The 27,625-nt window shown below is 32.7% G+C and overlaps 1 protein-coding gene across 1 annotated transcript in view; it reads left to right on the top strand.

The window, feature by feature from the left end:
• Positions 1 to 27,625, top strand: part of LOC145283597 (steroid 17-alpha-hydroxylase/17,20 lyase-like) — a 134,750-nt gene that overhangs the window by 82,088 nt on the left and 25,037 nt on the right. Inside the window, exons 3-6 of the mRNA XM_080132533.1 lie at positions 8,981 to 9,061; positions 15,900 to 15,998; positions 17,277 to 17,370; positions 26,205 to 26,360. Of these exons, the coding sequence (XP_079988659.1) occupies positions 8,981 to 9,061; positions 15,900 to 15,998; positions 17,277 to 17,370; positions 26,205 to 26,360 (430 nt within the window). The remainder of the gene's footprint in view (positions 1 to 8,980; positions 9,062 to 15,899; positions 15,999 to 17,276; positions 17,371 to 26,204; positions 26,361 to 27,625) is intronic.

Below are 27,625 nucleotides of genomic sequence, written 5' to 3'. Positions count from 1 at the left end.
AATGATCCATGTAAAACAAATTATCAATCCTCATCTAAAACATTCATAAACTTTCTCTTCTGCACATCGTTCAAATGAAGTTTTGTTTTACTATCAGACAAATATACCTGGTGAACCAAGTGCAAGAGAGATACAAACCATTGCACTTAAAGCGACAGTTAGAATCTTTAAACGATCTGTCAGTTAGAATGTATAAGATAGTAGGTGAATGTCTGGCATCTGGTAGAATGCTCCATTCCCAGCTAGAGCCAAATAAGTAAATTAAAGAAAAAAAAAATTTTTTGCTTTATTATAGGTGACTAATATCTTTCATCAAGAATAACTTTTTTTTATTTTTACTTGCATTCATCCTTGTGAATTAAAATAATTATTTATTCGCTGTTCAATGATAGAATAGCTATTGTTAATATGAAACATACACAAAAATTTCTAAACAAAGAATGTGAAAAAGCGGGGATTAAAAATACCTCTTGGGCAGAATTATAATTTGATGAAGGAATCTACAAACATTTACCGAAAGAATCAAGGTTGGCATTTTGTCATGATGTAGTTTCTATAGTAAGTAGTCCTTTACAAAGTTGTGCATCTAAGCTTGTTTTAAATGGTTGCTCATATTTGGGAGGAGTTAGGTTTTATAACGTTTGCTTAGATTTAAAAATCTAATCGATCCTATAATTGTGCCTAAACTTAAAAGAAAAAGAGATCAGGTCCATACCTTTTTTCAAAAATATTAGTGAAAGTGACTCAGCAGCTGTATCATGTAGCTTATCACAGTGTTTTGGTCAATGTAACCTCGAAATCTTCAAGTGTATCTTGTTGAATTCAGGAATCTTTCTGTCAAACTCTGGAATTTGTATGCAAGAACCCATGACATAGTATATAGAGTACTTGGTAAAATTCAGTTTTAAAGTTACACTCTTCTGGAGGTTTAAGGTTCAATCCTTAGTCATGAATTACTTAGGACTTCTATGCAGTGATGGCTGAGAGAACAATAACATGCTACCCCAGCAGATTAAATAAAAGGTTCTGTTTAAAATTCTATGCAGATTCCTTAGTTCAACAGAAAGATTCGTGAATTTGACAAGATACACCTGAAGGTCAGAGGTTACCCCGACTGAAACCTTATAATAATAACACTTAAGATGAGAACAGTAGTCCAAAGAATCCAAATATTATGCATAATCAATCCTCATCTAAAAAGTTCAAAAATATCTTATCAGTGCATTTCAAATTAACTTGTAAACATTTTTAATGCTTCCAAGGATGTATAGACTGTTCTGCATCACCCTCTCTTTGAGCCATTCTCAACAACAACAACAACATAATTCCTGTCAAGTCCAATGCATTCCTCATCCTTCTTTGTTCTGCTTCTATACACTGCCAAAAAGGTTATTTTCGGATGCCATGGTTACATCTCTTTATGGACTCCGCACCTTCATAATAAAGAACTCTTTATGATTCCTTTGAACTTGGAAAAGAAAATGACGTGAAGCAAGATCAGATAACTTGTGAAATTGTTCCAATTGCTATCCCCGTCCCTGAAGCAGCATTCAACCTAGGTGGATTCAATTGGCTTTCTCCAAAATAGGAAGTTTCATAGGGATATCAAATTTGCAAGTGGTTCCCACTAGGGGAGATAATGACATTAAATTTTTGCACTTCTTGTAGTGTTGTGTCTACAGACTGGTATTTTCAAATAGTCACCGATCTGGTACTGACTAGGCTTAACTTTGGTGATATAATGAGAATCGGTGTGTCAGTTGTAAAAGAAAAAAAAAGAAAATTGTGAAAAATAAATAATTGTTTTATAACCCAATTAACTTATCACTCATTTGGCAATAGCCCACACAGCACATCCATTACTTTTCAGATTAACCTTGCATGTTGTAAACAGAATAAGATTTTTGTATGAAAATATAAAATGTAATGCTTTTTCTGTATAAATTCAAAGTAAAATAAAACAACTCACACTTGCCTTTTATATATGATCAATGAGGATAAAAACTGCCTCTGACATTTTTTTAATGCCATCACAACTTTTTTGTTGGGGCTGCTGAGCATCATTCATTTACTTATTTCGAATGAGTCAGACGACTATTGTTGGCATTCATTTATCCAATATCTTTCTAGTTAGAATACTTTCTAGAAAGATATTGGGTACTTACGGGAGAGACCATGTAAAGTTTACCAACATCCATAAATAAGTGTTTTTGTAGAACAAACTAGATTCAAATTTGGCACACCCAGGTTGTCAGTCCATGTCGTTAATCACTTAGTCAATGTCACTTCCCTAAAGCTGCTGGCTGTGATAATGATGATCAAGCTGATGATGATGAATTTCTGTTAATATGCAAGATAGTTATCTCTCTGACACTCCATGAAAAAGCAGAGTTATCTGTCCTTGGAACTCTCGTCAGCCATAGCAGTTTGAATGCATATAAAACTACCCGAGGAAACACCAACACCACACAATCATTGTGTAACCAACGGCTTTTAAATCATTTTCCAACTTGTAAATACTTTTAATAGATTTATTAAGTTTCATAAGTTCTTTTTTTTTTTAATTTCCAGTTTCAAACATTTTTTCTTCCTTTTTTCTTTTATACTGATATGTATATGCATACGAATGTGGATATTACTTTGAACACTAGCAAAGTCAGGTTATCAGTCCATGCTCTTAACCACTTAGTCATCGTCACCTGCCTGGTATTGCAGTTTCAATTTGATACTACAAAACAACCACGTCATCATAGAGACGATTCAAAATTAATATTACGCAGGAAGTTTTATTAAAAGTTAGCTCTTTGTACCAGTCACTGGGGCATTGCCATATGATGTAGGTGTGAAAAACTTGACAGAAAAGTGTGTAAAAGTTTTAGTTTCAGAACTGGAAACAATGGGGTTTGAGAAGTGGATGACAGAAAGTTGTAAAGTCAGTTATGTTTGGAGTCTCCAGATCGAGAAGACGGAGGACAAGAGAGTCTCCTGAGATGATGAACATGAGATAGTTGTAGTTACATGAACTGGGTAGAAAATACAGTCAAATAAATCACTAGTGTTTTTCAACAGTATCACACATACTCCCCCCCCCCCACTCCTTAAAGCCAATACGTTACATTGTATACGATTACAGGTGTTGTACTTTTGTGGTAATTTAAGCTTACAACTATTATTTATTTTCTAGAGGGATCTATGGACATTCCATGGTGCTTTCTATATCAATCTGTATATTTTACTATTAATTATAGTATTGTTTTTAAAATAAATGTCTGTCAGGATCAGTACTTAAAAAAAAAAATCACTCTTTGTTCCTCTGTAAAAGCAATTGTCATTTATTATTAATTATAATATTCTTTTTAAAATTAATTAGCAGGAAGACCCGATGTTGCCTGGCATTAAATGATGATCAATGAATGTTTCATACTCATCGAAATCTGTGAAATCGCCCATTTTTCAATCAAATTGATTGATTACCTGCTCTAGTTGGGGACCCATCGTGGTGCACCAGGAGGAAGCTTCACATGCTTCCTTGCAGTGATTAGTCCACAATACATTGTAGTTTCATTGCACTGTAGAGAACCTACTGTTGATTTTATAAAATTTGTTTTTATATATAATGGCTTGAATTAAAGTTTAAAATGCAAAAGTTAAGTATCATGGTGCAATTGTGCTTTCAACAGAAACATTCATTTCAAACGTGCTCCTGTCATATCAAAGAACCTCCACTATGAGGTTAGGCTGTTTTTAAGGTGTTAACTTTGGTAAAAATCGCTTGTTCCTTCTTTAATTGGATTATTTCGATTATCAATACTTATCAAAGACATTCCAATACAAAACATGTCTAAGAACACTGCATAAGAACATAAAATACCTTTGTGTGAAATTTCATAAAAATCAGGCCAGCCGTTTTCGAGTCCATAGGGAACAAACTCTCTCTCTCTCTCACACACACACACACACACACACACACACAAATTTCCTTTTATATGATAGTAGAGATAGAGATAAATGTCTGTAAAGTTAAATACTATTAAAAAATATGACTCTTTCTGTTTCTGTAAAAATAATTCATTGTCAACTGAATATCCTTTAAATAAATAAAACTAATGATTATTTAAATTTCAGCAATTTGATTATTTTTATAACAATATTCTCCATCTTCTGACCATAAAAATAATTTTCACCAAAATATTCTTCACATCAATAAAACAAATATCACATTTTGAAGCGTATTTATTTAAAGTTGCATTGTTTACTATGTGGCATGACACAATTTGATTTTGGAACAATTCATTTTAAAATTGCTATAGTCGGAATTGTTTAACTTAACAACATTAGAATAATCACCAATCAGCACCTTTGCTAATCAATTTTAGTTTTAAAAAATGTGTGTGAAAAATTATAACATGTATGAACATGAAATAATCGTGCATGTTATATGTTTTATTTTATTCACCTACTAGCTGTACCCTGCCACGCGTTGCTGTGGCTCAAATTGGCACAATGGAAAAGTTCCAAAATGAGAAAAAGCATGTTTCTTATAGGTTTAATTTTCAATTTCGTATGGGTACACAGTTTTTGTTGTTCCATTTTCTTAGCTGATGTAGAGATTTTCTGGTTTGGTGACTCTTGAATACGTAACATAAATTGTCCATGTGAAAAAACAGTCAGTGTGTAACTGTAAGCCACACAATTGTAAAGCTTGTTTCCTGTGCTTTGTTGATGGTTATTGCAAACGACAATAAAATTAGAAAGTGCAATTTCCTAAAGTGTAATGATGTATCTGGTGGAATCATAGGAATGCATGGAATGAAGATATATTCATCTGCAAAAAGTCTTGTTATGATTGTTGTTTCTATGATATTGTTTGTTAATTTTTTTACTGCAAGCCATGTGCCTTTGCAAAGCTTGGATTGGTTTATATTTCACAACATGATAATTAGCACGCCAAATTTTAGTTGCAATATATGCGGTGGCATCCCTGGCAAATATAGCTGTTGGATAATTAACCACTTTATCTGCTTTCACAACAGTGTCGATGGATTTGTATTTGACTACCTCACTTGAAATTTTACATTGAATAATAGTGTAGACGTCTTTGTATTGACCTGCAAGAATAGCTTGTTAACTCAGTCAAGTGGAATTCTTATAATTTGCATATCTGCAAAAACCTTTTAAACTAACTTTTCTTTTGATGTAATAAAATTACAGAAGTTAAAAGTCAAAGAATTTTGCCCTTATCTCTGATCAGCTGGCACTTTTCCGTACCCAATTTCCCACAAGTGATGCAAAAATTTATGTGCAGATCGAACAGTCTGCTGGTGTTAATTGAAGAATAACAGGTAACATTTGTCTAAAATCTCCTGCAAGCAATATTACTGCATTCCCAAATGGTCTAACATTGCCACGCAAATCTTGCAAGGATCAACCAAGAGCCTCAAGTGATTTTTTGCGTACCATTGTGCATTCATTCTAAACAATAAGTTTGCATTTCTGCAATATTTTTCCCCATATTGGATGTTTTGGAGATGTCGAACATGAGATTTTTGAAAAATTGAATGTTTCAAAGTAGAATAAATAATTCTTCTACTTGGTAGCAAGGTCGTAGGTATTCCTCATGCAGCAAGGGCTAAGGCTATGTCATTTTGTTACCGAATGGCTGCCAAAATCAATTTAATTAGAAAGGTTTTACCAGTTACTTCTGGTGCTGTTCAAGGTAGCAGTAACTTCCAAATAACTTCTATTCTCAGTAAATTAGGTGACTAAAATAAGATTTATCCATGTTTTGACAATGCCTTATTCACGGTAATTAATTTAAGAGACTAAAATAGGATGAGGGATTAGAGATGGACAAATAGAGAAAAAGATATATAGATAGAAAAGAGAAAGTGAGAGGAAAATAGAGAAGGAGATAGAGAGAGATAAAGGGATTGATAGATAGACAGAGAGGAGGAGAGTTAGAGACAGAGGAAAGGAGATAGAGATAGAGGGAGTTAGAGAAAGGAGATCAAAGAGAGATAGAGAGGGTGATATAGAGAGAAAGATAGATTGACAGAGGGAAAGGGAGAAATAGATAGAGAGAGATATTAAGAGAGGAAGAGAGAGAGAGGGGGGAGAGAAACAGAAGGTGAACTACATTTCACTGTTTTGTCCTCGTTCAGTAGAGAAGAAATCTTTCGAGACTGAGGCAATTTAAATTTTTTGTTACTATCCAGAGTACTCTTTTTTTTTTTTTTTCTTTTTTTTTTTTTTTGGGGGAGCTGGATTTTCCACACATTAGAAACCGACCGAGTTATCTGTACTTTCACCTAACAAATTAATAAAAGAAAAAGATATTGTAAAATTTGAATTAAGTGTGAAAATACTATTTTTAAAAAATAGCACGATAACATAAGTGCATAAGTGCCACTTTGGATACTCCTTAGGCGTTGAGTTCCATGGCGACCAACATAAATATTTAATGGTCGCTCCCTTAGAAAAAATATTTGCAAAATTTAACTGATATTTTTTGTCAGCATACCCACCCGAAAATACTATTTAAAAAAAAAAATTGAAGGGTTCAGTGCCTGTTGCAAAGAAGCAGATTTATTTATCGATAAAAGTCGTCATTTAAAAAAGAAAATTGTGTAGATGGACCTAAATATAAATATTTACCCAAAAAATTATCCACTCATGTAAATTAAAAATGTTTGTAAAAGTGAGAAATTATCAATACATGGTTTAGTTATTATTCTTTTTAATATTCATGAAAAGAGTTAAGCCAACGTAAGTAAATACATGAATTACAAATGTTTGTAAAAGTGAGAAATTATTAATAAATGTTTAATAACATTTTTTCTTTTAATATTCATAAAGAGTAAAACTTTTTTTTCCAATATTCATGAAAAGAGTTAAGCCAACGTAAATAAATAAATGTTTGTAAAAGTGACAAATTCAGGTTTAGTTACTTTTTTTATTCATGAAAAGAGTTAAGCCAACATAAATAAATAATGTTTGTAAAAGTGTGAAAGGCAACGTAAGTAAATAAATGATAAATGTTACGTGCGCATGCGTTAGCCTTGACTAAGGAGAGGGGGCTAAGGGAGCAACCATTAAATAATTCTGCCATGGAACTCAACGCCCAAGGAGTACCCCACTTTATTTTAAATATTTATTTTCCAAAGGACTGTTTGAATAAATCAACAATCAATAAAATGGTGCTTCTACCTTTTATTGCCGAAATTTGAGACACCATTTTTTTTCACGCACTTGCTATCCAAATCTAGGGGAGACATCATTATATGGTCAAACGATTGCTTCCGGAAAGGGAAAAAAATAAATTTACCAAAATTAACATTTATTACTTCCAGAAACTTGGTAAACCGATATTACTGGAGGAAATGAATCTTAACAATTCAAAAGAATGTTTTAAATTATTTATTTGTTCGAAAAAAAAAAAAAAAAAAAATTAAACTTCCGGAAAGGACTATGAAAAAGAAGTAAATAAAAAAAGTGAAAAAGAACATATATCCATAATTATTTAATTGAAAATGTTTCGATTTAATTAATGAGAACGGGAAAGTTTTTCATGGAACATTTTTTTTTTTTTAATTAAAAACAGAAAATTGAAATGACATATTCATAATTATTTAAACCGGGTGAGCGCCATTTGAAAACCAAAACAAAACCAAAACATTTATTAGTTTTTTTTGTTTGTTTATTTTTCATTTGTGTGTGTGTGTGTGTTTTGTCAAACAAATAAATAATTTTATATATTTTATTTTTAATTAAAGCAACTTTGAAAGACCAACAACAAATTAATTTAAATGATTGTTTTTTTTTTTTTTAACAGAGAAGTGGGTTGTTCTTTATTTTTTTTTACTGGGAATCGAAATATAATTATAAAAACATTGATTGAAAAATTTGCGTAAAAAATATAATTTTAAGAAAACAATTTTGAAATGAAAGCAACATTGGACTTTTATAAAATAGCTTTTTTTTGTTTTTTTGTTTTTTTAACAAATAAATAATTTTAAATATACTTTTGAATTGTCAAGATTTTTTTGTCAAATAAATAAACTTTAAGCAATTTTTTGCAATAAATAATAAATAGCAACTTCGTTAATTTTATGACTCGCCCCAGCATATTATAAACACCCTAACCTCCCCATGTTAAAACGGCTTTCGGAATGAACACCCCCAACCTCCCCATATTAAGAACGGCTTTCGAGGTTTGTGAAAGGGCGTGTTTAATTTGAAAGCCGTTTTTAACATGGGGAGATTAGAGTGTTTATAATACGCTGAGGCATGTCATAAAAATGAAACAGTTTAGAAAAAGTTAAAACAAACTTTTTTATGTAAACAATGCCATGGAAGAAACTAAACAATTAAAACGTAATGTTTGATGAGTGAAAAGCCTCAAGATAAACAAAGGAATTTAAAATTTAAAAAATTGGTAAGATACATAAATGTATTTAAATTTAAAAAATAGTTGTTGTTTTTTTGTGCTAATGGAGAGAGTTATCCGCGCTATTTTTTTAAATCGTATTTCCGCATTTAATTAAAGTTTTATGTTTTTTATTCAATTATAAGGTTAAAGTACAGAATATGTACAACTCCCCCTCCTGTTAAGAATGGCTTTTTAAATAATAACGTTATTATTTCAGCATGGATCACTCTCTGCATGAGTACCTTTTTTTTTTTTTACTTGTAATTTGAGAGTAGTTGAAATGGAAGTTACCGGAAATAAAACCGGGCAGTCTCGCAGAAATGACTTACGAAAAATATTTTTATTTCAATTAATATTTTTATAATTCGCAATGTTAAATTATTTTGATAACATGCAAACATTCCTTGACTTTACAGATAGATTTTCTGAAAATTTCAATTAAATTTGTAATGTAGAAATATGGTTTTATCAATTTAGAACGAACCAAAAATTACATTTTTATATATATAGATATTAATTTTTTTATTTATTTTTATGTTTTTACATTTCTAGCGGTTGCTAAAGAACAAGACATTCTTACAGCATTTGCTAAACTAAGAAGCAAATATGGAGATATTTACAAATTAAAACTTGGTAAGTATTTTCATATTACATTGTTTTTCTTTTTTTTATTTTTGAAAAGCTAAACTGTATATAAATTTATTGAATAAACTCAGTAAGAAAAAATTTGTTTGTTATTTTTGGTTTATTATTAAAATTAAACTTAATATTTATCTTGATTTGAAAAAACTATGTAAAAAATCGTAAAAGAAAAAAAGAAAAATATAATTTAAAAACATATAAAAAATTTTATTTGTTATCCAGTGTTTTGTTTTTGTTGATTTAAATTTTCTTAAAGTTTCATAAAACTTGTCAAATAATTATTCATTGAATTTACTTCATAAAACAGAAAGAATATTTTTTTCATTTTTTAATGGATTTTTTATTGAATATAAAATCACACCCTTGAAATAAATATATTTTAAAATGCAAAACAAATATTAGAGATTCCTATTTTCATTAAAACATTTCAATATAAAGTCTCTAATTGAAAAATATTCTGAAACACACAATCATCCCAGCAGCTTAAAAGAATCATAAATAGTTACTTACAATAATTACTGAGCAAAACTCGAAGCGAGATCATAATAAAAATGGACATTTAGCATCATATAGCATTGAACATTTCAGCGAAATTTATATAGATTAACCTAGTAATTAAATAGCTTTGTTAATGAAACAAGGTTTTTTATGCATTTATTCTATATTTTTATTTTATACAAGGCAAGTCGAAATATTATATCATGTATAACATGTTACTAATAATTGATATTTTTATGTTTACATTTTTATAATTCATGTCCAGATTTGTTTATATCCTGATACATTTCTATCGTCCCTTGAATAAATAATGTTTGTTACTGAAGAAACATTACCGAAGGGAAAACTGATTACTTACTTGTTGTATAATTTAATTTTCGGGCGTGCTTGATGCAATGATGCGTTTTTTTCTTCTTTCAAATATTCGTCTTTACACATGAAATATTCGTCTTTAATACATCGTCTACAATATTCCAACGGTCTCACAGCTAGAGATGGAAGAATTCACAAATGATGAGACATAGGTCATTTTAAGTCACTGCATATTTGAAAGTCGTAATATAAATGAGTTTTTCCTTGTTTCTTTATTTAAAGAAATTTTATCGACTGGCGGACGAATGATTTACGACTTTTAGTCGCCCCAAGAAATTTTCAATCGACTGTGGCGACCGGTCATGTAAAGTCTCAAAGGCTGGTGATGACTGTGTAGAAAAATAAATTCCAGAGCACAAAAGGTTGCTCAGTTTAATGGTACCACTCTTGTTATCGTAACTCTTCAACGTTTTAGTTTTTGAGTTAAAAAATAAGAAATTGCATTTGGAAATAAGACGTTGCATTTGGAATGACGCTCGTATGTAGCGAGCAATAAAGTTTACTCTTCTGTGTACAAAATGAAAATGTTTAAACTTGTTTCTGTATGCACACACACACACACACACACACACACACACACACACACACACACACACACACACACACACACATACACACACACACACACACACACTTATCTGAATTAATCAAAACAAAAAAATTTCAAGCCAAACAAATGCATTTCTTTGTTTTTATCAAATTTGCTGTTTTGATTCAACCTGTATGCAGATTTTTTCCTTAAAAAATAGTCAAAATAAACGAAAGAATCAACATCGACTTTATCTCAGCTTCCTTTGCCTCTTTAAGGTTGTGAGTTTGCATCCCAATAAATTAATTAGTAGTTGAACAGTAGCGCAGAATAAACAACAAAACCTCTTTTAAAACAAAACAACAAAAGGTCTATTTCGACAACCGAAAGTTGGACTGTATTAGAAAAGTGAAGAGTAGAAAAATTCTTTTTTGTTTTACATGGAGGGGGGGGTCACCACTTATCAAGGCCCGAAGGCCACTCAGGGATAAGGGTTATTGCGTGTATAGTAATCAATGAGATAGTATTGTAGTAATCATTAGTATTGGGGGTTTTGATAGAGTGTCTTACTTAAGGGGGCGGTTTGTCAGGAGTTTGTTTATGTTGGACTTGAAGACGTGCAAGTTGTAGTCAGGTGGGAAACAGGCAAGCGGCAGAGAGTTCCACTGGCGTGCAGTTCTAAGAAAGAAGCTTTGCTCATGGAATCTACGTTTGGATTTAGGCACAGATAAAGAGTGGGGAAAATTATTGACAGTAGTTTCAGCCAGACGGGTGTTTCTCATGAAAGATTGACAAGGGGGGATGAGGGATTGGAGCTCAGACGAGCACCTGCCATGGAAATAATGATACAACAAAGACAGGCTCGCAATGTCTCTTCTGTGAGAGAGAGGTTGCAGGGAAGAGAAAAGGCATCCCCCACTAAACCACGAAGTCTATTTTGTACTCTGTCAAGGCAGGATAAGCTGTTTTTAGCAGCTCCTGCCCAGATGTGGCAGCAGTACTCCATCCTTGGACGTACTTGGCTTTTATAAAGATAGAGAATTGCATCAGTAGTGAGATATCTTCTGGAGCGGTAGAAGGATCTCACCATTTTCCCAGCGTCCCTGGCAACAAATTTGATGTACGTGTTCCATTTCAGATCAGGAGTAAAGGTCAAACCCAGAAGCTTGTCAAAACATGGAGCCTTCCCAAGACGAGATCCATCCATTTCAATTGATACCAGATGGGGATCAGAGCATTAATGATGTAAAGATAGAAGCTTGGTTTTGGATGCATTAAAAGTGACCAGCCACCTCTTCCCCCATTGTACCGTATGCTCAAGAGGAGAGAGAATTAGAGAGAACTTTGTCATTTACGGCCTTTGATGTGTTGCCATAGATGGTCGTGTCATCAGCATAGATGCCAGCGAATGATTTAAGTATATGTTTTGGGAGATCATTGATGTAGATCAGGAAGAGAGTTGGGCCCAGAATGGACCCTTGAGGGACTCCAGCATTAATACTGTGGGCCTCTGATTTCTGCCCATCAACCACTACTCTTATGAACCTATCAGAGAGAAATGGTTTAATGATTGAGAAAACATTTCCAGTTATACCGTAGCTGGAAATTTTGTGAAGTAGGCCCTTATACCATACCTTATCGAAGGTCTTTGATATGTCAAGAGCAATTGCCCTGGAAAGGAAACCTTTGTCAAGAGATTCACTAATCCTATGTGATATAACCGTTAGAACATCTGTTGTAGATCTTACAGAGCGGAAACCATATTGCATGTCACTAAGAAGGTTGTTTCTGTTGAGGTGGTTGACTACTTCTTTATTTAATATGGATTCCAACAACTTACTCATGACACACAGGAGACTTATTGGTCTGTACTGAGAGGGAGATGACTTTTCACCTGAATTCTTAAATACAGGGCATACTGATGATGTTTTCCAGGGTGTTGGAAAGCACTTCTCCTTAAGGCAACGCTTAAACAGTTTTGTAAGTATGGGGGCAAGTTCTGGTTGGAGCTTTTTCAGCACTATAACTGGAATGCCGTCAGGGCCAGTTGCTTTACTGGAATCAAGGTTCTTGATTAGCTTGGCGACCGCATGCACAGATATTTGTATGTTGCATAGCGTGTTGTCTGTTACAGGAGGAAATACAGGGAGTTGATGGTCATTGTTGCATAGGGTAGAATTAGCTGCAAAGTTCTTGGCAAATAGTCTGGCCTTGTCTTATGCTGATAAGATAGTTGGGATAGAACGCACACTTCTGTTCAAGATCCTGTTTGCTATTTGCCAGAACTGGTGGGGACCAAGCCGCTGCTCAGCTACTTTGGAGTGAACAGACTAAGCATATAGCTCTCTTGCATGTTTTATTACTCCTTTTACAGTGGTTCCTGGCAGTCCTGAAAGCAGCTTTAGTCTCAGTACATCTATTACGTTGGTAGCTATGGAAAAAGTGATTTCTGTGCGCAATGACAACAGCACATTCAGGGGAGAACCATGGCTGGCTGTTAGGTTTTTGTTGGAATTTTTTGGATGGTATGAATTGGTCTATGCCTACAATTAACCATTCGGTCAGGTCTGATACTATAGAGGACACATCCTTTTTAAACATGGAATGCAGAGGTAGATCAGATATGAACGTACGGAAGCTATCCCAGTCAGCCATAGAGTATCGATATACAGTACGGTGGAGAGGTACGTCTGAAGACTTATTACATTTCATTTTTATCTTAACTGCTACAACAGAGTGGTCAGAGGATCCCAGAGGAGATAGAATGGAACATGAACACAGCTCAGGGGAAGTTGTGAGGAAAAGGTCTAGAAGGCTTGCATATTGACCAGGTGTATCGGGCACACGGGTGGGTTCGTGAACAATCTGAGTGAGGTCATAGGCAATGGCAAAATCATGACAAAACCTCCCCTCATCATCGGTTTTATTTGAGTGGGTCAGCCATTCCACATTATGGACATTGAAGTCACCGCAAATGTGAATGTTAGCCGAAGAATGAGGAGACAGGATGTGGTCAATTTTCTCAGATATACTCTTAAAGATAGTAACCCCACTGTTGTGGGGATGATAGAGGGCAAATATAAATGCAGTGGTGTAAGCTAGTGCAAATCGAAAGCACATATAAGGTAAATTAGGGTCTTCTCTGGAGATATCCCTACCACATGGAAAGCCATCTTTGATGTAGGCACATATTCCATGCTCATGGCGATCTTGGGGGTCAGGTTTAGATGTTAAGTTGGAGTATCCTTTAATTATGAATTCGTCTAGAGAAGTGGTTGACCCTATGCCAGTTTCACTTAAAAAGAATATGTCCGGTTTTGTCTCCTGTAATTGTGTTTCAACCTCTGGAAGGTTGAATGTAGACCCCTGATGTTGAAGGAGACCTGGTAGTAGGGGTCTACGTTGGTGGATGGGGTTCTAGGTTTATACGTGTTTCTTTTTTTGGGATTTGTCATGATTGAGATTTTGGGGTTTGTGGAGCAGGTCGGTAGACTTGGTTGGAGCAAGACAGAGAGGGAAAATAAGAGAAAAAAGACAAGAAATTTTTTTTTTTTTTTGTGGCACATAAGGTAAAGCCGTAACAATTACCCACTAGTATGGCATCGAGAAGCCCTACCAGAAACTACTGCATGGTCCAGAATCCATTCACCAAATGGCAATACAGCAGCCCCAGCACTTTGCACTTGCTGATAGGACAGCCTCCTTAGTGGTTAATCCAAGGTTCGATTCCCTGACTATCAGGCGGATAACGTCAGCCCAGATGAAACGTTTACCTCCAGCACCCTTACTAGTGACATGACCGCAAAGATAGACATAGAAACAGAAATTTTCCGACATCTCAGGCTATTCTTTACAAAGTACTACCGACCTAGAAAGCAGCTTTTTCTTCACCCTTTGTCAGAAAAATCACTCATTGGAAATGAGGACTGAAGGACAAAAAAGGAGAAGCGAGAGTTACTGGAGCTGCCAATAACACATCCACATGCATTATCTACTCTCCATTGAAAAAAAAAAAAAAACTAAACTAAAATAAAAAAAAAAAAATTAAAAAAAAAGAAAAGGTGAGAAGGACTTATTAATATCTTAGTAGAAGTCCGTTGCCCCATTCACGGCTTAGGATAGTACTTGAAGATAGTCTCCCCTCCCATGTTAATGCATGGATACTTTTTGTCTTTATCTATGTCGAGCTGGGATGTTAAACTGTTCCAGCTCCACCCTTTGTTATGCTATAATGGAACTTTTATCAAATTGAAAGAGTCTGGTTATTTTTAACTCGTTTAAAAGGCTGGTTAATAAGTAATATCTTTAGGGTTATGTATTAACTTTAGCTAGAAGTAATGCATACTTTAGAAGGAAAAAAAAATATAAAAGTACAAAAAAGCCGCGTGTGTTTGAGTTCAGATAATATGCAAATATAATTTGGGAAATGTTCAATTTCATGGGAGACATTTTTTTCTCTCGTTTTAAATATAAGAAAAAGTATTGGTTAATAATAGTATTTTTGACAAAAAAGATTTAGGAAAAAGATAAAAAAACAAGACAAATATTCAGGATTAAAGTCAAACCTGGAATAAGGAAAAAGAGAAAATAAAAAAACTAGACATGTTAGTGTTTTTAGATTAGTAGGCTGCAAAGTTACGAACAGAAAAGTTACTTAGCTTTTGGGACCGTAGAGTTCGACTTAGCTTGGAGGCGATAGCTTAAAGAGGACGAATGCCAGCCAGTCAGTCAGTCAGTCTGCTTTTATGCTGATATTTAAAGGGTATGTTGGGTGGCGGTGGTCGGGGGAGGGGGTCATGGTAAGTTTTGTATTTTTATTTATTTCTTTTAAATTCAACATTGAATTATCTATCTAATGCCAGAATGTTCGACCACCCCATAATAGTTTTAAATACAAATTTTGTAATTAAATGAGGAAATTATGATTAGTTTTTCAGATTTGTGGTTAATTCATGATCCTTAAATTATTGACTCAGGCTTCCTAATTATCTCAGCTAATGACACCCCCCCTCCTTTATTCTGCATGAACTTTCAAAATATGAACATTGTTTTCCTGTCTATGTAAATTTTCATTTGAAATACATATAAAAGATCTCTTTTGTGAATTGATGCTTCTGAACTCATTATTTTACTTGTGTTTATCGTATAACATTTCTCTCAGTTTCTCACATTCGAGTTATACCTAAAATTCATTAAAAATATTTCTTGAAAACTGGCTCTCCCAAAAATCTACTCCTCAAACTGGAACCCTAAAAAGTATAATGTATATCTGATAAATATGCCTAGTACTAGAAAATATGAAAGTACCAGCAACCTTGCAGCAATATTCTTATAAACCGAACACAGAACCAAAGTCATTTTTTAAATCAAGCATTTTCTATGTCAAAATTGTCTGGGATACTTTTTTTCTCATTCTTTTTGAACTTTCAGGTATTCAGAATATGATTATTGTTAATACTACAGAATTAACAGTTGAAGCTTTAGTAAAAAAACAAATTGACTTTGCGGGACGCCCAAACATGCCTTCATGTAAGTTTCTCTAATATTATTGTTCTCAGACGAATGACAGATATTGAAGTGAAATTTATTCTGATCAAAATTATTTTCTTGTTCATTCACTCTTTTGCAGACTGTTATCCTAATCATCGTAGTTGTTGTTTCACTACGTTTCAGCTGTTGCATAAAGCAATCCCAGACGATGCCAGATAATCATGCAAGTTAGGATAGATTAGTTGTTGAGATAAATGTTTATATTGGAATAAACTAGAAGAATAAATGTTTACATAAATAATATAAATAAATAGGTTTTACATAAGAACAATTTAAAAATAGCTTAACCTTGAAGAATTTGACATAGAGGTGCCTTTAAGCTGACATGTACCTTAAGAGGATATGTGATCAGTGAGAATTTTTGTTCAGTCTAGTTTTTGGAGCCAACGAGAGATGGGTTTTCCAAAACAATCGAGGAAGCGGGTCGAGGCAACAGACTTAGAGATGTGATTTAGAACAGAGGTTGTAACTTCTAGGAGATGGGATGATTCTGAAATAAAGGCCTGTATGTATATGGTATCAACGTTTCAGGTTAGTCTCTCTCTCAAAGAAGTTGAAAGCCTTTATTTCAGTCCAATGATCCAATATGGAAATCACTGGAAAAAGGTATGATTCCATTTGACGTTTTTATATTCCAACATTTATAATGTATATCGATTTCAAAGACACTCATGAATAGACGATCACATAAATATACCAAAGACGTATTTAAACACTCATCTCTTCCCCATGACGGTTTAACATATACTGTCTTGGTACCGTTTATATGAATACAACTATATAACATATTGCAATTTGATACCTGCAATATAACACCGCAAACTCATCCTCTGGCCTTCTTTAGGTGATTAACCATGACAGGATAGGAATGCTGAGTCTTGCAACTGTATCCCAAATAATTACTGCCTTCCATAGTTGTTATCTCACTACTAATCTTCTGGCCTACTTAGGTAGGATTGAAACCGTTATCTTCAGACAATCGTAGAGACTCAGTGCCCCTATCCACTGCACCACAGTTAATCACCTGAAGAAGGTCAAGGATAAGTTGGCTCGAGTGTTTTGAAACAACAACTATGATGATGAAGATAACAATGCACACATTATGAAATCTCATCTGAAAGGATTAAACAAATATAAAATTATTTCCATTTATTTTTTTGTATGCTGCCATTGTTGTTTTTTTACTGTAAATGCATGAATGAGAAAATTCCTGAACTAAATTTTCATTTGTTATAATATTTACTTTTTTTCTCTTAGTTGTTCGCTTCTCTGAGGGAGGAAAGAATATCTCTCTGGGAGATTACACTCCTGAATTGCAGATGCGGCGTAAATTGGCTTACAGGGCTATCAAGTGAGACCTTGTTTTTTTTTTCTATTGCTTTCTTTATCTTAAGGTAAATAAGATAAAATAGGTGAATAAAAATTTTAGAAAATGATATTCCAATATTTTTACTGTCCTATTTCCAAGACGGCCAAAAAATATACTTTTGAATCTTTTCACTTTGAGATCGGTATTGTCTTGAAGCTCGACCCTTCAGACGACAAATATCGAAAAATTGTCTAAAAGCATTAATTCCTTCATCATCAACTGGGCACTTTTCTACAATGAGGGGTCGCTTTTTTCACCAATATTTTCAAAAATCATCCCTTCTTTTTGATTGACTAACCTTAATTTACACCTTTGCAACTTCCGGTTTGGCGATGGATGCAACGACAAAGACATCACTTTTTTTTTCACATTCTTTTCCTCTTTCGCGGTACATGTTCAAACCTGCCTGCCTACTACCACTTTTTTTTTTTTTGCTCAAACACCCGGGCAACGCTGGGCACCCAGACTAGTAATCATATAAAAATAAGTCAATGATTCTTATTTTATAGTTAAATTCTTATACGTATTTGACATCCTATTTTTTAAAATTAAAATAGACATTTATGAGTAGAGATTGACAGGCAAATCAATAGAGATTGAATTTTATTTGTACCAAATATATGACAGGATTGCATAAAGGATTGTGAATTGTATTAATGATTTCATGGGTGTCATTTTTGTTAGGTCATTTTGTAGAGTGCCTGATGAATTTTTAATTAGTCCAATTTTGAGGATGGATATGCCAAAGTAATGAACTCTTAGTAGTGCAATGATTTTTGAAAAGTAAATATTGCCTTTTTAAATGTAAAAAAGTATTGCCATTTTGTCAACCTCTGTTTGAAACTGTAACAGTGAAACAGTTTGTTATTTTGAAATTTGGGTATTTTGTAAACGTTATCATTTCAAGCACCCATCCCTAAAAATACTGATCATTGCTGTAGTTTAATACAGAGGCAGACAGCATGAAATATTACCAAATATGAGGAATATTTTTTTTCTTATGTTTTGAAATTTTGAAGATGGGAATTCATAAATTGGATTATGCAGTCTAATTTGATGGTTATATTCAATAGTGTTGCGACAACTAATCAAAATTGGGAATTTTCCAATGCCAAAAACGATCCTTTTGTCTTTTTTATTTGATTTTGTTTAAAAAAAAACAACCCTTCCACTGCTGGTGATGATGATGAAATAACAAATAATTATTGATTTCAAATTATCAGTAAAGCTAAAAACTATAGATCATCTCTCTCAAGTAAATATTTATGTTTGAGAAAGTGTCTGCACATTTAACATGTTTTTATGGTAATTGTGAAAAATAACAACTTTATAGTTAAATATTTAGAGATTTAAGAACTAGCCTGGGTGCCCGGCATTGTCCGGGTGTCTAGAGGTGTGTGTTGAGCAAAAAAAAAAATGTGGTAGTAGGCAGGCAGGCTCGAACTCATACCGCAGAGGAAGAAAAGAATGTGAAAAAAAAAAAACCCTTGACGTTTTTGCCTTTACATCCATCGCCAAACTGGAAATGGCAAACGTTTAAATTAAGGCTAGTCAACAGAAAAGAGGGGATGACTTTTAAAAATATTAGCGAAAAAAGCGACCCCTCCTTGTAGAAAAGTGTCCAGTTGAGGGTGAAGGAATTAATGTTTTTAGCCAATTTTTCGATATTTGTCACCTGAAGGGTAGAGCTTCAATACGATACCAATCTTGTGAAAATCTGTCACCTCTGTCGAAAATTTTAGACAGACATCCAAGCATACATACATACATTTAAACAGACAGGTGAAATTTATATTATAGATTAGAATCGATAATTGTATCAGGATCAGGAAAATATTGGAATCATCCCATCACTAATATTCACAAAGATAGATTGTTCTCATTCCATCGGCTATGACTGGGTAGAAGTGCTAATTTTCATATTCTTTTTATCACCTGCAGTAAGGATTGTTGTTGCAGAAAGGTTGAAGGCAGCAGGTGAAACAGGCATTGAGATGATCGAAGACTTGACAAATCAGATCATAAAAGATGTTATCCGAAAATACTGGTAACTTAGTACATTTATTACATTTTCACCCCAAACATGGCAAATTGCCACTTTGGTGTAGGGGGCTACTATCAGGGGCAACAACTACTGGGGCACTATGTTGGGATTTGGGCAGCAAGATGTCGGTTCACGTTACACTTGAACTTCTGCATGTCAGTACAGTTGGGGAAGCAGGGACCTGGAATGGAATTCCAGAGTCTAGCTGTTCTGGGGAAGAAACTACTGGAGTAGAAAGATCTTTTACATCTAGGGATCTCTACTGTGTGGGGGTGGGATTTAGCTGCCTGTCGGGTTTGTTGAGGGTGTCTACGTCGTGGGGGCACAAGTGTCTGCAGTTGTGAATTGTTACAAAAGTGACGGAGAAGCACTAGATAGATATAATTATTGAGAAGCACTAGATAGATATAATTATTGAGAAGCACTAGATAGATATAATTATTGAGAAGCACTAGATAGATATAATTATTGAGAAGCACTAGATAGATATAATTATTGAGAAGCACCAGATAGATATAATTATTGAGAAGCACCAGATAGATATAATTATTGAGAAGCACTAGATAGATATAATTATTGAGAAGCACCAGATAGATATAATTATTGAGAAGCACTAGATAGATATAATTATTGAGAAGCACTAGATAGATATAATTATTGAGAAGCACCAGATAGATATAATTATTGAGAAGCACTAGATAGATATAATTATTGAGAAGCACCAGATAGATATAATTATTGAGAAGCACTAGATAGATATAATTATTGAGAAGCACTAGATAGATATAATTATTGAGAAGCACTAGATAGATATAATTATTGAGAAGCACCAGATAGATATAATTATTGAGAAGCACCAGATAGATATAATTATTGAGAAGCACTAGATAGATATAATTATTGAGAAGCACCAGATAGATATAATTATTGAGAAGCACTAGATAGATATAATTATTGAGAAGCACTAGATAGATATAATTATTGAGAAGCACCAGATAGATATAATTATTGAGAAGCACTAGATAGATATAATTATTGAGAAGCACCAGATAGATATAATTATTGAGAAGCACTAGATAGATATAATTATTGAGAAGCACTAGATAGATATAATTATTGAGAAGCACCAGATAGATATAATTATTGAGAAGCACCAGATAGATATAATTATTGAGAAGCACCAGATAGATATAATTATTGAGAAGCACTAGATAGATATAATTATTGAGAAGCACTAGATAGATATAATTATTGAGAAGCACTAGATAGATATAATTATTGAGAAGCACTAGATAGATATAATTATTGAGAAGCACTAGATAGATATAATTATTGAGAAGCACTAGATAGATATAATTATTGAGAAGCACCAGATAGATATAATTATTGAGAAGCACTAGATAGATATAATTATTGAGAAGCACCAGATAGATATAATTATTGAGAAGCACTAGATAGATATAATTATTGAGAAGCACTAGATAGATATAATTATTGAGAAGCACCAGATAGATATAATTATTGAGAAGCACTAGATAGATATAATTATTGAGAAGCACTAGATAGATATAATTATTGAGAAGCACTAGATAGATATAATTATTGAGAAGCACCAGATAGATATAATTATTGAGAAGCACCAGATAGATATAATTATTGAGAAGCACCAGATAGATATAATTATTGAGAAGCACCAGATAGATATAATTATTGAGAAGCACCAGATAGATATAATTATTGAGAAGCACTAGATAGATATAATTATTGAGAAGCACCAGATAGATATAATTATTGAGAAGCACTAGATAGATATAATTATTGAGAAGCACTAGATAGATATAATTATTGAGAAGCACCAGATAGATATAATTATTGAGAAGCACTAGATAGATATAATTATTGAGAAGCACCAGATAGATATAATTATTGAGAAGCACTAGATAGATATAATTATTGAGAAGCACTAGATAGATATAATTATTGAGAAGCACTAGATAGATATAATTATTGAGAAGCACCAGATAGATATAATTATTGTAAAGCACTAGATAGATATAATTATTGAGAAGCACTAGATAGATATAATTATTGAGAAGCACTAGATAGATATAATTATTGAGAAGCACTAGATAGATATAATTATTGAGAAGCACTAGATAGATATAATTATTGAGAAGCACCAGATAGATATAATTATTGAGAAACACCAGATAGATATAATTATTGAGAAGCACCAGATAGATATAATTATTGAGAAGCACTAGATAGATATAATTATTGAGAAGCACCAGATACATATAATTATTGAGAAGCACCAGATAGATATAATTATTGAGAAGCACCAGATAGATATAATTATTGAGAAGCACCAGATAGATATAATTATTGAGAAGCACCAGATAGATATAATTATTGAGAAGCACTAGATAGATATAATTATTGAGAAGCACTAGATAGATATAATTATTGAGAAGCACTAGATAGATATAATTATTGAGAAGCACCAGATAGATATAATTATTGAGAAACACTAGATAGATATAATTATTGAGAAGCACCAGATAGATATAATTATTGAGAAACACTAGATAGATATAATTATTGAGAAACACTAGATAGATATAATTATTGAGAAACACTAGATAGATATAATTATTGAGAAGCACTAGATAGATATAATTATTGAGAAGCACTAGATAGATATAATTATTGAGAAACACTAGATAGATATAATTATTGAGAAACACTAGATAGATATAATTATTGAGAAGCACTAGATAGATATAATTATTGAGAAGCACTAGATAGATATAATTATTGAGAAGCACTAGATAGATATAATTATTGAGAAGCACTAGATAGATATAATTATTGAGAAGCACTAGATAGATATAATTATTGAGAAGCACTAGATAGATATAATTATTGAGAAGCACTAGATAGATATAATTATTGAGAAGCACCAGATAGATATAATTATTGAGAAGCACTAGATAGATATAATTATTGAGAAGCACTAGATAGATATAATTATTGAGAAGCACTAGATAGATATAATTATTGAGAAGCACTAGATAGATATAATTATTGAGAAGCACTAGATAGATATAATTATTGAAAAGCACTAGATAGATATAATTATTGAGAAGCACTAGATAGATATAATTATTGAGAAGCACTAGATAGATATAATTATTGAGAAGCACTAGATAGATATAATTATTGAGGCTTAAATTGAATAGATGAGATTTTGAAAGTGATCGAGAAAATAATTGAGCAACAAATAAAAATTCAGTTAAGCATGGATGAAATGCAATTTAGTTTTATGCCTAAGCAAAGACTTACTAGTGCTATATTTATACTGAGGCAAATGAAAGAGAAGTACCTTGATAAGAAAAAGAACCTATATTTTGCTTTTGTTGATTTGGTGAAAGCTTCTTCAAGAGAACCAAGAGAGGTTGTCTGGTAGGTTTTGAGTAAACATGGTTATACTATTGGAGCACAGAGTGGAGCAGGTGCTAGTTTGGAGTGGATGGAGTAAGTTAAGAGAACTTCGGCTATTACTAATCATCAGTGTTACTAGAGTCCTAAATATATAAAAGTGAAACCTGGCCAGTGAGTGTTGAAGATATGTGTTGCATGGAAAGAAATGATATGATGAATGTGCAGACATGCTTTGATCTGATTACTTTGGAGGTAGATTAAACCCTTGGGAAATGTGTGCATAACAAGGAGCTCGAATATTATGGCTATGTTGACAGAATAGGTTTCTTGGTTTAGTAGATGTAAAACAGTTGCAGTAAGCAGGTTCAATTGATAGCGGAAGACTAAGGAAGACAGGAGAGATTGATAAAAATGGCCAGAGATAAGTCAATTTTCAAAGGCTGCTCAACACATGCCAGCATGGAAAATGGACGATAAACCGAATATAATAATGATGACTGCGGTAAGTTTTTCAGGTAGTTTTTGTTAGATATTTGATCCAGATTTCTTGGAGTTGATCAGTTAATTCGGTAAAGGATTTCTATTAAAATTCAGTTCAAAATTCTGTATATGTTCTTGGTTTTAACTATTAGGTTCTTAAGTTCGAAAACATGCACGTAAAGAAAGTTGGAGGTTAACTTGATGGTCAAAATGTTGGGAAGACAACCAAAATGAGAATAGTCATCTGAATAATCCAATTTTTTCTATATAAGATAAACCTTACTTGGACCAAACAAAATAACCTACATTTAATTTAATCCATAATATAAAGGGCAATTGTGTGTGTATGTGTTTATGCCTGACTAAAACTCAAAAACAACAAACCAAGTACCCACAAAGTCAGTATTTTCTTGATCAGTGTTACTCCAGTTGAATAATATCTGAAATTTAGAAAAAAAATATATTCAACCTTAAACTGACGCAGATGTTGATATAGTGGTTGGTTTTCCAGACAGATTATGTACTAACTAAAGGGAAGTAACTCTGATTTTTAATCAAGGAATTAATTTCCTTATGTTGACTCATTCCTTAGGGAATCTATAAAAACGAGTTGTTTATGTTTGTGTGTCTATTTAGAGAGAAGAATAGGATGGGCAGAGAAGAAAAAGGGGGTGGAGAGACAAGAAAAACGAAAGAGGGAGAAATATGAGGAGATAGAAGTTGTAATAGAAATATTTTACACTTTGTTCTGGGCAACACCAGATAGCTCTGCTAGTGAGCACAAAAAAGAAAATTATGTTTCAAATATCATTTTAATTATTTCAGACAAATCTATCTGTTGCTAAAAGTCTGTGCATTTTGTTAGCTTGTCATCTTGCCCACTAGATAACGTGACAAAAAGCTAAATAATGTTAATAAAATGGGAATGATAAGACATTGAATGGGAGGAGACAAATTATGTAATTAAATGGAAAACAAAAATTAAGAGAGAGGGGGAAATTAGTGGTGGGGGATAAAACTAAATGATCATTACCAAGAAAGAAATGGATGATGTCACAAATTAAGCTTTGTTTTTTTTTCTTTTAATTGCCAGCAGCTATCATTCATTTTTATGATGTCATTCATTTTTATGATGTCATTCATTTTCAAGTAAATGCTTTTTTGTAAAAATATGATTATTAAACAATGTCACAGTTAAAAAATTAAATATTAAATAATATACATACATAATCATTAGTTATCATTCAAAAATCGGAAGATGTATTTAATTCACATTCATAAGTTTTTATTAATTAAAATTGTTTTTTTTTTATGAAGTATGTTTTACATGTGTTTCATTAAATGTCCCTCAAAAATTGTTGGAAAACGAATTTGGAGAAGAAAAAAAATGCAGATAAAAGAAAATGGGGATATTTAAAGTGGGCAAAAACAGATTTAGAAAGCACTTATTGTAGTGTTTATAGGCACCCACTCAAAAATATTTCAACTGAAGACATGAGGGAACATATATATATATATATATATATATATATATATATATATATATGAAATATGAACCCAACCGGTCACAGGTGATATAGTATTTTTATATTATTCACCATTGAAATGCATCCTCATACCCTACTTAAAATAAAAATTGTTTTTCTTTCGTACATGAAAAATGGTAAAAATGGCAGAATGGAATTTACATGTTCATGTTAAAAAAAAAATATGTCCTCGCATCGTTTGTTAATTATTGATCTCTGTGTTAAGCCAATCTTTGAATGGCCATGTTTTTTCAAATGTTTCAATTAAGTGTGGCAATTTTTTTTTTTTTTTATTAAAATAATATACACTAACAGCTTGGGTAATTTTGTTTAATGTCAAATCAGATTCTAGAGTTCCAAAATATGCACCTGAAGAAGGTCAGAGGTTACATCGACCAAACATTACAAGAATAATCGTTCAAATAATCGAGATTAAAATTGTTCAATTTAGAGTAGTTGTACTATTCCATAAATGAACGAAATCAAAATTGCTTATGCGTATAAGCCTGACAAATCCTATAGTGGATGAAATGCCGAATATTCAGTGTAGCTTAATCGCCATATATATTTTATAAATTACTAACTAGCTCTACCTATGTATTGAGCACTTTTGAAGTAAATACTTAAAGTTTACCCATAAATCTATACTTTCATATATTAATTTTATGTGAGTAAATGAAGTAGTTATATAATTAGGGATGGGACGATTCTAGTATTTTTACCAATTCTGATACAATCACTGATTCCGATTCTTTCTCTACATATTTAACTATAAAGTTGTTACTTTTCACTATTACCATAAAAATACGTTAAATGTGCAGATCTTTTCTTAACCGTACGGATACACTTGTGAGGGATGATCTATCGATTTTAGTTTTACTAATAGGTTAAAATCAACAGATATTCGCTAATTTAGTATTACTATCAGTGGTAGAATATTTTTCTTTAAAGAAAATCAAATAAAAAAGCCAATTAAAAGAATCGGTTTTGGCATCGGAAAATGAGCACAAATTTTTCCAAAACACCCCAAAATTTCCGATTTTTCCCGATTCTGATTAATTGACCTAATATAATATATATATATATATAGTATTATGTTATTAAGATTAGGTGTTATATTTTCAAAAATATCTTTCGTCAGACATGTTCAACTCTCAAACATGCATATATTTAAACTTGATAATATACAGTTTGTATGATGCTCAATATTATTTATTTTTTATTTTTCAATATTTTATCTTATTTTCTTACATTTATAATTAATTCTAATTCGTTTAATTTTTTTATATTAATATTTTCTTTTTCTGCTTTTTTTTATTCAGGTCGTTTTTGTCTGGACCTAGTTTAGACGATAAAGTCACCATGTCAGTTGAGAACGTATTGGAACACATGAGCAAAATGAAAGAACCATTTGATCCACATAACTATATTGATTTGATGCTGTTTAATGTTGTTGCAGATATTTGTCATGGAACAAGGTAAGATTTTGGGAAAATATATATATAAAGTAAATGTTTGTCTGTGTGTGTCTGCTTGTTTCTCCAAACTTCAGTTGTCGATGATTGATCACTGAGCAAAACTAATGGAATATGTGGAATCGGCAGGCTCCTACAGATCTGTTAGCTATTAGTTATGATTAAACTTTTGTTTATTTATTCTAATTAAAGTTATTTTCAAGTTTTGCCATGCACAAAACTGAACAATGGTTAATAATGACATTTGTATTAACTCTTGCAAAGTCTTATGTGCAACCTATTTGAAACCCCAGACAATGCTGAGTATGTCTACTAGTATTATATGATAATCTCATTAAATCTTAGAAAGTAAAAAAGATGATACCAAGTGCCTGTATGTACTCCACCTGACCAGGCAGAAAATGTGGGGTGATGATTAATCAACATCTCCAAAAGGCCACGCAAAACAACAAGTAAAGATGTTTATTTCATTAATTATAAACATTCTTTTTTAATTTTGTCTACTCCAAATAATGCATATTGTCACTGAAACATAAGGGGCTGACATGTTTAAGGGCCAGATTTATAGAAGGAATTCTAAGTAGGGAGTTGTTCACAGTACATTTAAATGTCTGCATGTTGGTACAGTTTGGGACAGGCAGGGGTTCCAAAGGCAAGTTGTCCGAGGAGGAGTAAAAGGTTTTCCATCATCTGCAGACCTCTACCATAAAGGAATGGGATTTTGCTGCTAGTCTGGTTAATCGAGGATATTTACGTTGAGGGCAAGTGAAGTAAGAACATCGAAACACATTTCCGTGGAAGTACTTTAAAAACAAGCACAGGAATTCTACATTACAGTGATGGGGCATGGGCTAAAACTTGATAGACAGTGTGGGAACTATTAGATTAGAGACGCTTTTTGTGTGCTGTCTAAGAGAGAAAGACTAGTGGCTGAAACACCAACCCAACGCTCTATGGGAGAATGATGATTTATGGAGATATAGATGCTGACAGGTGTGAGAGAATATTTCTAGTCTGGTAGAGAGAACCTACTTTCTTTGCAATAAACTTGGCAGTTTCATCTATTTCTTTATTTATTATTCATGATTCCTGTGAGTGTTTGGCTGAGGAGTTTAAAGAACTCTAGGAAAGGGTGCTATCAGCCGTGGCAATCAGTGGTTGAAAAGGTTTCTTATAATTATTAGAAAAAAGTAGCTTTATCTCAATACCATTGAATGTGGCCATACATTTTTGACTCCATTTGACTAGATTGGAGGTAATTTTCTAAG

Source organism: Euprymna scolopes, chromosome 8 (genome assembly GCF_053919585.1).
Source record: "Euprymna scolopes isolate OS-2025 chromosome 8, ASM5391958v1, whole genome shotgun sequence".
Classification (NCBI taxonomy): Eukaryota; Metazoa; Mollusca; class Cephalopoda; order Sepiida; family Sepiolidae; genus Euprymna; species Euprymna scolopes.
Note: the sequence above shows the minus strand (reverse complement) of the source record. Positions and strands in the feature narration are given on the sequence as shown.